At 45.2% G+C, this 17,516-nt stretch overlaps 1 protein-coding gene across 2 annotated transcripts; it reads left to right on the forward strand.

Moving 5' to 3' along the window:
• Positions 1–1,195: 1,195 nt before the first annotated feature.
• On the forward strand, positions 1,196–8,966 carry LOC141085210 (endogenous retrovirus group PABLB member 1 Env polyprotein-like). Of its 2 annotated transcripts, none has more exons than XM_073570462.1 (2): positions 1,196–6,342; positions 6,951–8,966. In XM_073570462.1, exon 2 carries the CDS (start codon positions 7,293–7,295, stop codon positions 8,403–8,405), a length of 1,113 nt encoding a protein of 370 aa, XP_073426563.1. In that variant the 5' UTR covers positions 1,196–6,342; positions 6,951–7,292; the 3' UTR covers positions 8,406–8,966. The 2 variants fall into 2 exon arrangements, with proteins under 2 accessions (XP_073426563.1, XP_073426562.1); XM_073570461.1 differs by having other exon boundaries at positions 1,198–1,761; positions 6,136–8,966.
• Positions 8,967–17,516: the final 8,550 nt, after the last annotated feature.

Genomic DNA, 17,516 nt, shown 5'->3' on the forward strand with positions numbered 1-17,516 from the left:
GGATTGTGTCCTGTACTAGCCAGTGGTGGGATTGTGTCCAGTACTAGGCAGTGGTGGGATTGTGTCCGGTACTAGGCAGTGGTAGGATTGTGTCCTGTACTAGGCAGTGGTGGGATTGTGTCCAGTACTAGGCTGTGGTGGGATTGCAACTCACACACCTAGACATCCACAGACTCTCAGACTCTCTTCTATGTCTGTCCTCCATATCTTCACTCCACAACACGGACAGTGCCACCGCTTTCTACAACGCCACCCTCACATCAGCCATAGACTCAGTCGCTCCTCTCATGCATGGCAAAGTGCGACATACCAATAGGCAACCCTGGCACAACAACCTCACCAAAAAACTTTGACAAGCATCCAGGGTCGTGGAGTGGCGTTGGAAGAAAACACGCCGGCCAGACGACTTCACTGCTTTCAAACAAGCTACACTTGCCTTTAAATCAGCCCTCACCTCTGCTAAACAGACCTATTTCACAAACCTTGTATCTTCATTATCCCACAACCCAAAACAACTGTTCAGCACATTTAACTCTCTCCTCCGCCCACCACTGCCACCTCCAACTCCCCTCATCTCTGCTGAGGACTTTGCCACCTACTTCAAAAACAAGACCAAACAAGGCAAACCTTTACAGTTCCACCACCCCAACCGCTCCACATACCAGACCTCAGTCCTTCCCTAATAACCTCCCTCTCCAACATCACTGAAGGAGAGCTTACTCATCTCCTTTCCAAATCACGCCTCACCCAGTGGCGAAGCAACTGCTTGTGGCGCCCGGGGCAGTCCAAAAATTGGCCGCCCCTTTGGTCGTTGATAATTCGGAAGCATCCGAAGAGCCCACACTACACTCAAAGATCTGATTTTTAGTCTGCTACTAACTCTGCTGTTATTATTTCTAAATTTCTAGACTTTCATCTTCTTGCAGTTCTCTATATATATGTATGTATTAGCTTGATGATGCTGGATGAAGACCTAATGGCTTTTTTAATAATAATTTTTAATAATGTGACACACAAAAAAAACAGAAAGTACAAATTATTTTAGCGGACAGGGGGCGGACACTGACAGCTTGGGGCCCCTGTGCAAGAAATGTGTCCGGGCCCCCCTCCTTTTATGGCGTCAAAGCTACGTGTGTGTGTGTGTGTGTGTCAAGGTGAAAATATATTTTCTTATATAACTTTTATATTTTTATACTGTGAAACAATAAGTTTTTCCTAATTGCTTGCTAATGCAAATGTAACTGTATTAAAGATGGCTGCCAGTGTTCACTTTCACTTAAATTCAGTGTCTAAAGAGTTAAGTTAAGTTTCATTTCTCCTAAAAAAGATAACTCAGGAATGTGAAGAAGGAGTAACCATCGGGAGACGTTTTGACGAATCAGAGAGAGACTGGACACTAGATGTATACTGCATAAACCCCGCCTAATGCACGCCTTCCCCTAACACTCAATATAGTATTGTGTATTTGTAAATAAAGCCAGTTGTTGTACTGCTCCTGACAGGTGTGGATGCAGGACATTAGCTAAGACTGAATCAGCTGCGTGTCTGAGTCATTCTTAATCGGTACCAGATGTTTTGCGCTCGCACAATGATTTGGAATGACTGGTGAATGAGGATTCATTGTCGTTTACGACCCCGACAATTTGGAGCCCAACAGGGGGCGTGGACAGTGATCCGAGGCTCCTCTGGACCCATGCTTGGATGTCTGTGGATGATACCTGTAGTGGCTGACCTCGAGGACTGATCACCCTCCAAAACACGGTAAGTGAGATCATATACACTGTATGTGTCACACTTGCTAGTGTCTCAGCCGTTATTGGTTTGTCTGTGGTCTCCTTGGGTCTGAGGGGTGACCGGTCGAGTGGTGAGACTGAGTGCGATCCTGTGCCACGCTCTGAACCAGCAACAGAGACGTCGCATTCTGCGCGTCCTCGTGTACACCACACCTCCTCCACCGGTCATTGTACTCCATTCAACCACCCTACCCGTGACTATTGTCTAGTAGTGATGTGGAGTGATAAATTGAGCTAGTTGCAGATTGTGGGGCAACCTAGAGGAAGGGATAGGAGACGCAGCCTCTGTGATATTGTACCAGCTAGGTAATTAAGACGTCCCGAGAAGGGACCACCTGTATTTCTGTGGAGGGCTCTCACTAGGAGACCGCCTCCCGACTGTTGGAATATCGTGGCAGGATAATCTGTTAATCACTGCTGTTCAAGGTTAGGGAAAGGAAATATTGAGCGCGAGGCTCTTTTCCTAGTACGTCGAACGTGAGGCTCCGTACTGTGGAACATCAGTGTTGATATCGCTACCAGTGGTTTTTCTGCAGAGAACCATAGTATTCTGTAAGAGTCATGCTGCGTATCTTAAAGCAGAAGAAGTCTGTGCCCCACAAGTTAGATGATGATGCTGTGGAGGTCAAGGCAATAGTAGCGTCACGGGAAGGCAAGAAGGCAGTCAAGAATGTTGAGAGATTGTATAAGCATGTAGGATTGCCCTCGTCAGGGAGATTACAGCCGGCTATGTGGCATAATCTCATAGAGAACAAACGAGGCATGTTGAAAGATAAAGGATTGTTAGAACAAGCACAAGCTCATCTGCGAGTTGCGCGAGGCTTGAAGAATGAAGGATGGAAAGAGATTGATGGGGAACAGTCAGGGAAAGATACCTGAAGAAGGAAATCGGTTATGTGATATAATTGAGGATAGATATGGAAGTAGTGCAGCAAAGAACCTGGAAAAAGTATTAATCAAATCCAAAGTGCAAGATAGGCAGGCTGTGTGAATCCTTGTATATATGTCTATGAGAACCTCTGAATAAGATGAGAGATGAGTTAAAAAAAAAAAAAAAAATCAGTGAATGAGCACGTATGAATGAATCATCACACATCGTTTTTGTGTCAAGAGATTTGTGACCTTTCTAGTTGTGGTGGAATCCCGGACAGATGCGTTATAGATATTTCAAATCTACATCTGAGACTGAATGAATTGAGTAATGATATAGTTCGTGTTATATGTGGCATTACATTGTAAAGTTTCCTGAATGCATTTGGCCAGAAAAAGGGCAAGGCATGGTTAATCTCATTATACAGTTATCTGCTCTTACAGTGAAATCCCGTGATTTTGAGTTTCTTTGTAGAAATTGATTTTGATAAGTCTAAAGAACTACAGAATTCTGTGAAGGACGACGCTGCATTCTGACGGGAGGGGTGAAGGATGGAGCTGCGTAGTTTTTCTTCTCCCTTCGCTCTTATCTCTGCTGAGTGTGAGCTGTGCTCAAAATTCTCTGTAATTCTATCCGTAAGGTACACGCTGAAAGATTTGTGCATTTTAAAGCAACAGTACTTAATTGAAGATTGGAAGTTAAAAGTAAGATATGGTGCCTAATTTAGAAGGGAATTGTAAGTGATTGCTTGGTCATTAATGTGTTTGAACCTGCTTCTAGTTGTGTGATTGATTTGTATAGCAAATTGTGTCAAATTACAAGAGACAGAGAAGGAAGGAAGCAGTAAAACAAGTGGGACAAATATTGAAAAAGGCAAAAATACCAGAGTGTGAATGTTTGGATGTACAAAAAGGCACAGACAAGGGAAGAAAATAGCAAGTGAATAAATGATGCTTGAGAATGTGCAGCAGTGTGGAAGGTGTATTATGAATGTTTGATTGACAAAGTGTAATCAGAGACCCAGACAAAACAGATGGACTTGTAAACACTGTGGTCAGACTCAGACAAATCCAGACTGAATAGCTACTTGTGTGACCTGTGCTACTGACCTAAGAGAATTGCACTAAATCCTATCCAGACAAGATCATAAGAAGCTGACATAATAGTGTGGATAGTGGGTAGTGGGGACATTGGCCCTTGAGGAGTAAGCTGACAGTAGACATCAGACGGCCAACCCCATCAGGACCTAGAAGTGTGACTAGAATAAGAAAGATACAGGTGTATTATCCCTGGAGCCCCTCTGACCAGCTAGCTTTGCTGAAGCAGCTGCCTGCCCCTGAAGACCAACCATTCCCGTTTTACAGACACACAGATGTGACAAAGAATCAGGCTTGGGGCATGGATGATAAATCTGCACGATCTGGGGAGACGTACTGTGAGTCACTAAGACAATGGGCTGCAGTGGAACAATCAGAGCAGTCTGTACTCCTGACTAATGTGACACAGCAAAGAGGAGAGAGAGTAGAGATATACCTTGGACGGTTACAGCTGAAATGGGCAGACATGGGGTACATTTGCATAAACCCACTTGATGTTAGAATACTGGTGGATGCATTCATTGACGGTATGAACAAAGACTTACGAGACGCAGTACAGACAGCCAGACCTGAATGGAGACATGTAGATCCGAAAGACCTCCTTAAGGTAGCTAAAGAAATTGAGCAAACAAGGACAATAAAACGACCTGTCATGTATGCTGGAGCACAAGGAAAAAAGTGGAGACGTAATAGGAAAGGCATGTGAGATGACACTGACGTTTCTTTTGACAATCTATTCCCCACATGACATCCATGCCATACTCCTACAAGTTCAACCAAAACATCTGTCTATGGCCAGACAGCTCCGACTTGAGTGTGCTCTACTAATTCCTGAGTATGTCACTCCTCAAAAGATGTAACGTTCTGAATCCAGCCACCCTCCTGCCTGTGGATTCAGAAAAGGGGGAATTGGTGACCGTATTGGCAAGTGAGGAAGGATACTTTGACATGACGCATGAACATGTCTGCATAGGACTGATGAGTCAGGAGACAGTTGGGTTTGCACACATTCATGAAAAACCTGTTCCTAATGCAGACTTTGAGTTTCTTTTTTGTAGATGGCCCCAGATACCACCAGGATGGACGATTCTACACTGGATATGCAGTAGTATCCTCACATGAGGTAATCCGAGCGGAACCACTCTCTCCTCACATGTCGGCGCAGGAGGCAGAGTTGAAGGCACTCACTGAGGCGTGTAGAGCCGCTGCAGGTAAAGTCGCTAATATTTTCACAGATTCGAAGCCCATTAAAAATGCAGAGCTGGTGAAACAATTGATGGAGGCATTGATGTTACCAGTCCAGGTTGGCATTGTCAAGGTAAAAGCACACACAAAGGTGACTCCGTGGAGGTAGAGGGCAATAGAAGGGCGAACGAGGCTGCTAAAATAGCACAAGGCGGCCTAGAGAGAACAGTGGACGGTGGCGGGGAGTCAGCGTATTCCAGCCACATTGGGTCTAGATGTCCTGAAATCCCTCCAGCAAAAGGCTGCCCAAACAGAGAAGGTACACCGGGGGAGACTGGGAGCTGAGCTGAACTCAAATGGAGTATGGGAGAATAAGGATAAAATGTGCCCACCAAAGTCCCTGTTCCCAATCATGGCGCAAGCAGCACATGGCCCCAATCACACCTCAAAAAGTCACATGTGTGCCATGGTAGATGCCTTCTGGATCGCTCCTGGCTTCAGTTGCGCAGCCGCGAAACTTGTACAATCATGCCTCATCTGTGCACAGCACAACCCAGGTAAAACAGTAAAAGTCCCTAAGAAAGCGACATCTAGGCCTCTCTACCCGTTTCAGAGACGGCAGATTGACGACATACAGCTACCAAGGTAGGAGTGTATGCAAATATCCTAGTATGTGTAGATCTCTTCTCTGGATGGCCAGAGGCCTACCCGGTGAAAACGGCTACAGCTCGAGCTACTGCAAAGAAACTGGTGATGGAACTAGTACCACGATTCGGTGTCCCTGAAACAATTGAATCAGACAGAGGTACACACTTTACTGCTGAGGTAATGCAAAATGTAATGCAAATGATAGGTGTAGAACAAGCATTTCATACACCCTACCACCCACAGAGTTCAGGGAAGGTAGAGAGAATGAACGGGACACTGAAATTGAAAATACAGAAAACCATGGAGCAGACCCATAAACCATGGCCAGAGTGTCTCCCATTAGCATTATTCTCAGTAAGGTACACACCCACGGGGAAAACTAAACTGTCACCCTTCGAGATACTGTTTGGAAGACCACCGAACACAGGGTTGTACTACCCACAGGTCTTAACACTCAATGTGGATAATTTGACAAGTTATATAATCCAGTTGCAAAATCATTTAACTCAAATGCATTCTCTAGTTTTCTCTTCCATTCCAGATCCAGATAGTGTGGAAGGAATCACTGTCTACAACCTGGTGATTACGTATATGTCAAGAAACACTCCAGAAAGACCCTTGAACCCTGATATCAAGGACCTTACCAAGTACTCCTAACAACGCCTACTTCTGTTAAGTTGGAAGGACGACCAACCTGGATCCACGCATCGCATTGCAAACTAGCCACAGGAGTTAACAAAGCATAAGAGTGTATAATGTTTTGGTTTGGTTTTGTTGCATTATCTGTAATAATGGTAGCTGCGTGGGACAATCTAAATTCTCCAATGTCCTTGAATAATAAGTTTATACAACATCATGAAAAATTACTAAATGATTGGTCAAAAGACACTCAGTCTCCAGCAGATTGCTGGATCTGCACACATTCACCAATATCGGCCACTAGTATTCCGTTCCTTGTTATTCCTGTGCCACCCGAGGAATTATTTGCCTGGACCAGTTGTTCTGATACACTTGCTAATAATGCCACAAATAATGTGAAGTTATGGAACACAACTGTTGGAATACCTATTGTGGGATGGGTAGGATACCCTTGGTGGCAGGGTAATCTTTCAGGAAGTAACACATACCTTCAATATCTGGCATATAAAAGGGGGGCTTGGGTACCCAGGAATAGAACTCGGTTAACCTACCTGGGGCAAATTCCAATGTATGGCCTACAAGTTAGTTTTAATGTAACTTCCCACTCTACTGATGCCTTCAAACCAATTCTGCTAGAAAGAAGGTTGCATAACACGTCCTGGAAGTATTCCAATTTATTTCCCCAGGGCAATAATGAAACTTGTTTTAATATTTCAGGTAATATACCTTGCAACGAGTCATCTGGATATGAGAAAGGAACTCCCACCTGTAGAAATCCCGATGTAGGGTATTGTAGACCTTTAGGACAACTTCCAAATTGGTGTATGCTTCAGAATGTATCTGCGTTCATAGATTTAGTTCATAGACTGGTATTACAACATTCAGCCCTATGGGACCTACCTAGTGACATGTTCTGGGTATGTGGAGACAATGCATATAAATGGTTGCCAGTAGGGGTAAAAGGTGCTTGTACTCTGGGTCGTTTGACTCCAGCTACCTTTGTTATTCCGAATGACCAGTTGAATACTCAGAGCATACCTAAACACCACTGCCTGTGTCATGAATTTGTTGAAAGGTTTGAAGCCCACTGATTGCCCAGATTACGTCCCACTAATTCATAAGGAACCCAAACTAAAGGTCCCAGGAGAAGTAACTGTATTAGCTGACAATTACACCTGCTATAATTCCCACGACACCACAGGTACACCAGTAGGGATCTTCGAGACAGGTTTCTGCAAAGAGAATAGTTCTCTAGATACTGACTTGTTAATCAAACATACACAATATATGTATGACATTTATTGGTTATGTGGAGATGGTAAGCTCCGTCCTAGGTTGCCAAATGCCTGGACAGGCCAATGCACCCTTGTTAAACTAGCTATGCAGTTCAAGATTCTACCCTGGGATCCAAAGATACCTGATGAACCTACCAGGAAAAGGAGAAGCCTCGATCAGCTCCATATGAGTTATGAAGAAGATCCACTAGTATATATTGATGCTATTGGAGTGCCAAGGGGGGTGCCTGACCAATTTAAAGCCCAGAACCAGATCTATGCTGGCTTTGCTTCTATAATCCCACAGGTGCAGATTAATAAAAATGTTGAATGGATCAATTACATATATTACAGTGAACAAAGGTTTGTCAATTTCAGCCAAGATGCCTTCCAAGGTATAGTTGAAGAATTGGGCCCTAACACTAGAATGACACTCCAAAATCGACTAGCCCTTGATATGATATTAGCTGAGAAAGGAGGAGTTTGTGGGATGGTGGGAGAGGAGTGTTGTACCTATATCCCTCAGAACTCTGGAGTGAATGGAAAAACCATGATAGCCCTTAAAAAGATAACTGGGTTAGCAGCAGAATTGAAAACTAATGCTGGAGTAGACACATCTTTCTTTTCCGGCTGGTTGGGTGGACTCAAGGGATTCCTTCAACAAGCTTGTATAGTACTGATTGCCCTCCTTGTAATTGGATCAATAACTCTTTGTTGTGTTATTCCCTTGTATAAAAAGGTTATTGCCAAAGCAACTCCGACTGGCACCTTCCTCAATCAAGAAGTAGACCCACCAGAGTACGATGGTACTGATCTAGGGGAGATCCCTAAGTATATTCCCCTCAAGAGAGTAGACAAAACCCCCCATTCTCAGATGATGTTAAGAGACTTAGTTTAGGGACAGCGGGAGAACTCCATGTGAGGTTAGTGAAGGGTTCAGCTGCCTGGAGGCCTCTCGCTAGGGGAGAGCTTCTGAGGTGTCTGGATGAAGAAATCCACCTCCCCTTTTCCCATCACATGGACAGTCTCGAAGGATCTTTCATTAAGGGAAAAACTTAGTGTTTAGGGGGGATTGTCAAGGTGAAAATATATTTTCTTATATAACTTTTATATTTTTATACTGTGAAACAATAAGTTTTTCCTAATTGCTTGCTAATGCAAATGTAACTGTATTAAAGATGGCTGCCAGTGTTCACTTTCACTTAAATTCAGTGTCTAAAGAGTTAAGTTAAGTTTCATTTCTCCTAAAAAAGATAACTCAGGAATGTGAAGAAGGAGTAACCATCGGGAGACGTTTTGACGAATCAGAGAGAGACTGGACACTAGATGTATACTGCATAAACCCCGCCTAATGCACGCCTTCCCCTAACACTCAATATAGTATTGTGTATTTGTAAATAAAGCCAGTTGTTGTACTGCTCCTGACAGGTGTGGATGCAGGACATTAGCTAAGACTGAATCAGCTGCGTGTCTGAGTCATTCTTAATCGGTACCAGATGTTTTGCGCTCGCACAATGATTTGGAATGACTGGTGAATGAGGATTCATTGTCGTTTACGACCCCGACAATGTGACACACAAAAAAAACAGAAAGTACAAATTATTTTAGCGGACAGGGGGCGGACACTGACAGCTTGGGGCCCCTGTGCAAGAAATGTGTCCGGGCCCCCCTCCTTTTATGGCGTCAAAGCTACGTGTGTGTGTGTGTATGTATATATACATATTGATAGAAAGATATAGATAGATATTGATATTATATAGCCACAAAAATACAGGTATATATATATTACATAGTCTCCTTTATTATGTATATTGCTGTCCCTTACACAGTGCCCTCTCTTGTTATGTACAGTACCGTCCCTTACATATTGGATTATATAGAGCCCTGTTTTTTATTACATACCGTCCTGTCTTGTTGGCTGTATAATGCAATGATGACTGATGGAGCATGGGAAAGCTTCCTTTCTAATGGAGGAGCTGATGGACTGGTAGTTTGGTCACCGGCTCCTCGATCAGCAGTCATTTTATACCTAAAAAGAGAGGGGACTATGTAATAAAAGAGGGCACTGTAAATAACAAAATTAACAAAAATACACTATGTAAGAGACAGCACTATACATAACAGCAGAGGAAGCTATATAATAAGGGACGGCATCATACATATATAACTAGAGAGGATGATACGTAATAAGGGATGGTGTTATACATAATAAAAGAGGAAACTATGTAACTAAGGATGGTGTTATACAGAATTAGTGAGTACACTATATACTAAGGGACTGTGTTAGACATAGTGAGTACACTATATACTAAGGGACTGTGTTAGACATAGTGAGTACACTATATACTAAGGGACTGTGCTAGACATAAGCAATAATGTCTTCCTCCACCTCCCCCTGTTCCTAAGGCCATTATAAGTCCCCCTTCCTACCATCCCAATTCCCCACACCCCTCATTGTCCTCCTCCCCTCGCATCCCATTATTGTCCTCTCCCCCACCCCATCATTGCCCTCTTCACCACCTCCATCATTTTCTTCTCCCCCACCACTATCTTTGCTTTCTCCCCCACCACTCCCATCATTGCCCATCCCACCACTCCCATCATTGCCTATTCCACCACCTCCATCATTTCCTCCTCTATCATTTCCTCCTCCTCCACCACCCCCATTTATTGCCCTTTCCACCACCACCATCATTGCATTCTCCCCCACCACCCCATCATCATTTATTTTCCCCCCACCACCCCATCATTGCCCTCTCCATCACCCCCATCATTGCCTTCTCCCCATCACTCCCATCATTGCCTGCTCCATCACCCCATCATTGTCTTCTTCCCATCACTTCCATCATTGCCTTCTCCATCACCCCATTACTGCCTTCTCCCCATCACTCCCATCATTGCCTGCTCCATCACCCCATCATTCCCATCATTGTCTGCTCCCTCACCCCCATCATTGCCTACTCCATCACCCCATCACTCCCATCATTGCCTTCTCTGCATCACCCCCATCATGGCCTTCTCCCATTACCCCCACATGGCCTTCTCCCATTACCCCCACATGGCCTTCTCCCATTACCCCCTCATGGCCTTCTCCCATTACCCCCTCATGGCCTTCTGCCGTCACCCCAGGCATCATGGCCTTCTCTCCCCATCACGGTCTTCTCATGTCCCCATCTCCTCCAGGGCCAGGCTAACCTACAGACACACACACAGACACACACACAGACACACACACAGACACAGACACAGAGATACACACAGACACAGACATACACACAGACACAGACATACACACAGACACAGACATACACACAGACACAGACATACACACAGACACAGACATACACACAGACACAGACATACATACATACACAGACATACATACACACACACAGACATACACACACATAGACATACATACACACAGACACCACCTATCTCCTCTCACCTGTCCGCAGCATCGCCCGCACTTCCTCGCTCACACAGCAGCGGCTGCTGAATGATGACGTCATTCAGCGGCGCTCCTCTGTGTCAAACAGAAAGCACGGCCTCCGGCCAGGAAGCCGGACGGACCCTTGCAGCTCCGCTCCTGCTATTCCCTCTTGCAGGCAGCGGAGCTGCTGTGATCGCTCCCTGCCCGCTGCTGCACTGCACTGTGCCTCTGCGCTTCTCCCACAGAGAGGAATTGCTGCTGCTGCCGCGCCGCCCCCACAACGTGCCGCCTGGGGTGGACCGCCCACCCCTGCCCCCCATGCTACGCCACTGGCCTCACCACATGTGCACTTGACCCCATCCCTTCCCACCTGCTCCCCAACCTCACTAACATGATCATTCCAGCCCTAACCCATCTCTTCAACCAATCCCTAACTTCTGGTACCTTCCCCTCTGCCTTCAAACATGCCACCATAACACCCATCCTCAAAAAATCAAACCTTGACCCAACTGCTATGCCCAGCTATCGCCCCATATCACTGCTCCCGTTTGCTTCCAAACTCCTCGAATAGCATGTCCATGCTCAACTTTCCTCGCACCTCTCATCTAACTCCCTCCTTGACATCCTGCAATCTGGCTTCCGCCCCCACCACTCCACTGAAACTGACCTGACCAAAATTACTAATGACTTACCCACAGCCAAAGCTGTCTCCATCCTCCTCCTTCTTGACCTGTCCTCTGCCTTTGACACAGTTGACCACTGAGTACTGCTACAGATTCTTTCTTCCCTTGACATAAAAGACCTTGCCCTGTCCTGGATTTCCTCATACCTTTCTGACCGCACATTCAGCGTTTCCCACTCCCACACTACCTCCTCTTCCCGCCCCCTCTCTGTTTGAGTCCCCCAAGGCTCTCTCCTGGGGCCCCTACTTTTTTCCATCTATACTCTTGGCCTAGGACAACTCATAAAGTCCCATGGCTTCCAGTACCACCTGTATGCAGATGACACTCAGATCTACCTCTCTGGCCCAGATGTCACCTCTCTGCTGTGCAGAATCCCGGAGTGTCTATCAGCCCTATCCTCCTTTATCACCTCTCGCTTCCTAAAACTCAACGTAGACAAAACTGAACTCATTATCTTTCCTCCATCTCACGTATCTTCCCTACCCGATCTATCTATTATGGTAAACGGCATCACGCTCTCTCCCGCACCTGAAATCCGCTGCCTCGGAGTAACTCTTGACTCTGCCCTGTTCTTCAAACCACACGTCCAAACTCTTGCCACCTCCTGTCGCCTCCAACTCAAAAATATTTCCAGAATCTGTCCCTTCCTCAGTCCTCAATCTACTAAAACTCTTGTACATGCCCTCATCATCTCCCGCCTTGACTACACTCTCCTCTGTGGAATCCCTGCCAACTCTCTTGCACCACTCCAGTCTGTCCTCAATTCTGCTGCCCGACTAATCCACCTCTCTCCTCGCTACTCCCCTGTCTCTCCCCTCTGAAAATCCCTCCATTGGCTCCCAATTCCCCAATGAATCCAGTTCAAACTACTAACACTGACCTACAAAGCCATCCACAACCTTTCCCCTCCCTACATCTCTGAACTAATCTCCCAATATCTTCCCTCACATAATCTTCAATCCTCCCAAGACCTCCTACTCTCCTCCACACTTATTCGTTCCTCACACAACTGACTCCAAGATTTCAGCACGGTGGCTCAGTGGTTAGCGCTGCAGCCTTGCAGCGCTGGGGTCCTGGGTTCGAATCCCACCAAGGACAACATCTGCAAGGAGTTTGTATGTTCTCCCCGTGTTTGCGTGGGTTTCCTCCGGGTACTCCGGTTTCCTCCCACACTTTAAAGACATACTGATAGGGAATTTAGATTGTGAGCCTCATCGGGGACAGTGATGATAATGTGTGCAAACTGTGAAGCGCTGCGGAATATGTTAGCGCTATATAAAGATTATTATTATTACTAGGCAGTGGTGGGATTGTGTCCGGTACTAAGCAGTGATGGAATTGTGTCTGGTTCTAGGCAGTGGTGGGATTGTGTCCGGTACTAGGCAGTGGTGGGATTGTGTCCGGTACTAGGCATTGGTGGGATTGTGTCCGGTACTAGGCATTGGTGGGATTGTGTCCGGTACTAGGCATTGGTGGGATTGTGTCCGGTACTAGGCAGAGGTGGCATTGTGTTTGGTACTAGGCAGTGGTGGGATTGTGTCCGGTACTAGGCAGTGGTGGGATTGTGTCCGGTACTAGGCAGTGGTAGGATTGTGTCCTGTACTAGGCAGTGGTGGGATTGTGTCCGGTACTAGGTAGTGGTGGGATTGTGTCCGGTACTAGGCAGTGGTGGGATTGTGTCTGGTACTAGGCAGTGGTGGGACAGTGTCCGGTACTAGGCAGTGGTGGGATTGTGTCCGGTACTAGGCAGTGGTAGGACTGTGTCTGGTACTAGGTAGTGGTGGGATTGTGTCCGGTACTAGGCAGTGGTGGGATTGTGTCCGGTACTAGGCATTGGTGGGATTGTGTCCGCTACTAGGCAGAGGTGGGATTGTGTTTGGTACTAGGCAGTGGTGGGATTGTGTCCGGTACTAGGCAGTGGTGGGATTGTGTCCGGTACTAGGCAGAGGTGGGATTGTGTTTGGTACTAGGCAGTGGTGGGATTGCCTCTACTAGGCAGAGGTGGGATTGTGTTTGGTACTAGGCAGTGGTGGGATTGTGTCCGGTACTAAGCAGCGGTGGGCTTATGTCTGGTACCAGGCAGCGGTGGGTTTATGTCTGGTACTAGGCAGACATATCTGGAAGCCATGGACATATCTAGAATCTATAGACATATCTAAGCCATAGACCTAACATTACAAATAGATGATTACTTTGTATTTATTGTGGATACAGTTTGCTACATAACATCTCAATATAATCACAAATTTCATATCATGCTGAGCGGCCGCCCACTCATGGAAGGAAAATTCATTTGAAGGACAGAGTGCAATTGTGAATGTAATATCCTAATAGTTATGACCTGTGGTTTCCTGCACTACGTGTGTGCACTGAGTCGTATCTGAGCTGCCATAGATTTCCTGTGTGTCACAACATCCCCAGGTTCAAGAGAATATGCAATCGGGACTGATAAAAAGGTAAGACAATGGGAGAATCTGAGTTGGCCAATAGCTCTGTGCCATGATTTTTTTTAATATATATCTTTGCAGCAGTTGTAGTTCAGTTTTTCTGTTACATTGTACCAAATCCCCAACATATCATGAAGATTCTGAAAGCAATCAACTTGGACAGTTATAGGAGCAAATAGGCAAGAATAAAATTTATCCCTGAAGCCCCAAACATTACAATGTCACCTGTACTCCTCCAAAATTGCTCCATAGTATCGGTAGGGACCAACTAAGATTTTATATCCAATAGCCAAAGGCAAAAAAAAATAAAATCCCATATTAACCCCTTCAGCCTCGGCCCATTATCCTTTTTTGGTTGTTTTTTTCCTCCCCTTCTTTCAAGAGCTATAAATCATTCCCTTGGATTCTACATATGGACGGAGCTCCATATTAACAGAGAAGAAGCCTCCCAACATGTTTCACCCTCACGGGCTTCATCAGGGGTATGAGCCAATGCAATGAAAGATGGCTGATAAAACTATTTATAACCTTCCCATCTGATATCAGACCACTTCATTATCATTTCTAATCTGCAGCCAATCTGAGCATCCATGATACCAGACCAACATGCATCCATCAGCGAGAGCTCAGAGATTTACATCCATGTCACATGTATGTGTACTTAATGACCAATCTGCACGGTCTATTGTCTGCGGCTAATACAGAACAGGTCGCCGTGTGATCACATTGTCAGTGTAAGGCCTCTTTCACACTTCAGTTTTTTGCATCAGTTATAATCCGCCAAAAAGGCAGACAAGCGGATCCGTTCTAAACTGATGTGAACGGATGGCACAGGATCCGTTTTCAGATGGATCCTGAAAATGAAGAAATTTAAAGGAATCGCTGGCCGGGGGAGGAGAGAGAGAGAGAGAGAGAGAGAGAGAGATTGATTTTTTTTTTTGGTCCGGCACCCAGAAAGAAATTCGGGTTAAATCAGTGTTTGCAGGATCCGCCAGAGGAAAAAACGTTACAAGCTCCGTTTTCAAATCTTTGAGGATGGTGACGGACAGCAACTTTTGGCGGATCCTCACAAAAAACGGATGTAACGGACAGCAATCCGTCACAATCCGCCATTAATGCAAGTCAATGGGAAAAAAACGGATCCTCCAAAAAAAATTGAGGATCCGTTTTTTTTCAAAACCTGGCGGATTGTGACTGATTGTAAAAAACGGAAGTGTGAAAGAGGCCTAAGGGAAACATAAAAGCATTAAGGTCTTGAAGAAAATGGAGTCCGCTCAATACTCTGGGATTAATAAAGATGGCCGCAAGGTTCACACAGTTGAGGGGTGGTCATTCAAACAAAATCTTAAAGAAAATGGTGCTCACTTAGTATAACTATCATTTAAAGGGGTAGTACCCACCCAGTATAAACATTACTTAAAGGGGTAGCACCCACCTACCATAACAGTCATTTAAAGGGGTAGCTCCCACCCAGTATAGCCATCATTTAAAGGGGTATCACCTACCAAGTATAACCATCCTTTAAAGGGGTTGCACCCACCTAGTTTAACTATTATTTAAATGGTTAATGCCCACCGAGTATAACTATTATTTAAAAGGGTATTACCCACTCAGTATGACCATAATTTCAAGGGGGTATTGTCCATCCAGTATAACCATCATTTAAAGGGGTAGTGCCCACCTAATATAACCACCATTATAAAGGGATAGCACCCACCTAGTATAACCATCCTTTAAAGAGGTAGCACCCACGCAGTATAACCATCCTTTAAAGAGGTAGCACCCGCCTAGTATAACCATCCTTTAAAGGGGTAGCACCCACCTAGTATATTTATCATTTAAAAGCAAGTGCCCTATTGTAATCATTTAAACATCCAGTAGATGCTGGAGCTGATGCAGGAGGTGGTGGGATAATGTAGGAAGAGCTTCTTAGTTTCTTCCAATCTTTCAGACCTATGTAACCATGATGCCTCCATGTCCTCACTCCATCTTCTGACTCTGCACCGACAATGCATTACAGGTATTATAAATTATTTCCTACACACTGATTGGTCCACCTGTAATTTGTCCTGTTGGGCAGATGACCAGTCCAGGCTTGGATTCTAGGATATCTGTGAGGTATTTATCAGACCACCATTGCAGCTTTACCTTACCAGGAGTCCTGAATGATAATGTGCAGAGATTCCTTCTTCCATTAGCCAGGTGTCACGAAGTGACTGGCCCTGTGTGACACGACCCAACAATCGGTCGGTCACTAAACGACAAAACAAGCAAGGGAACACCGGGGACACAATTACAACGGTGGGACCTGCGATAGGGATTGGGGAATGGACACCTCCTGCACTCTCCTGAGGCTGTGCCCTGGTCTATCCTGACGTCCCTATATGGCTTCTTTTGAACCATCGCCGAGCAGGATACCAACCCTCACTTGCCCTGCACCTATGCCTCAGTAGGGAATTGGCAAGTGCGGACACTGGTCCCACCGCTGCACTAATACAACACCACGGGAAAATATAACAGACAAGGTAAGACAAACAACACTTAGCTTTCTCTGCTGCAATGCACCTCACAGCAGAGTAAGGCACCCGATCACAGCATTCAGCTGAAGCACCACGGCACCAGAAAGCTCCTGTCTTCAGTACAGTTGGTTTCCAAAAGGACCTGTATAACCAACAGTCAGCTGATGAACCAGGTGACCTTTTAAAGGGATGTGGGAGTGGTCACCACCTGCATCAGCAAACTCACCTAGCAATGCAATTACACCAGCAGCCACAGGGGGGAATAACTGATGTTAACCCCCGATAGCCTGAAAGGAAAAAGGTTTATATGTGAAAATGCAAATCTGCCACAGATCAAAAAATGGATCATGACACCAGGACTCTGGGAAAGCTGGGTGATTCAAGGTCTCATATTTACTGAAATGCCTTTTAGTAGAATTTTCAGCACAGAACTTTCTATCTTGTAGCTTCTTTTGTGGCGTGTGAACCACTTCCTGTGTCCAATTGACAGGTTTTGTTATGAGATCTCAGTTCAGTATCAAGAGACAAATCCATCATCATCATCAGCAGGACTAGATCAAGATATTTTACTTAGTTACTAGGTTTATTACCATTCACTGACAGCAAGCACAGACTTTGCCAAAAGTAAAAGTAAAAGTCTACTGGAAATTTTTGGGACTAATCATGGAATTTTATAAAAGTTCCTATAAGTTTATAAAGAGGTTTCCTAATTTTGTTTATAAATTTCACACTTTCGTAAAAGCTTAACTAAGGCGATCGGGCGCCCACCAGCCGCAGGGGTGGATGAAAAATAGACACTTATCTAATATTCATGCTGAGCCAATAAGGGACAGCAGAGAGATGTGAGTTCTTGATGGCCAGGAGCTGAAAAGTATACAGCAGAATTTTGAATGCAGCTCTGGGTGTGACTCGAGTATAAGACACAAT

The sequence above is a fragment of the Dendrobates tinctorius genome, unplaced genomic scaffold (assembly GCF_039654945.1).
Source record: "Dendrobates tinctorius isolate UK_male_01 unplaced genomic scaffold, ASM3965494v1 ptg000028l, whole genome shotgun sequence".
Lineage (NCBI taxonomy): Eukaryota > Metazoa > Chordata > Amphibia > Anura > Dendrobatidae > Dendrobates > Dendrobates tinctorius.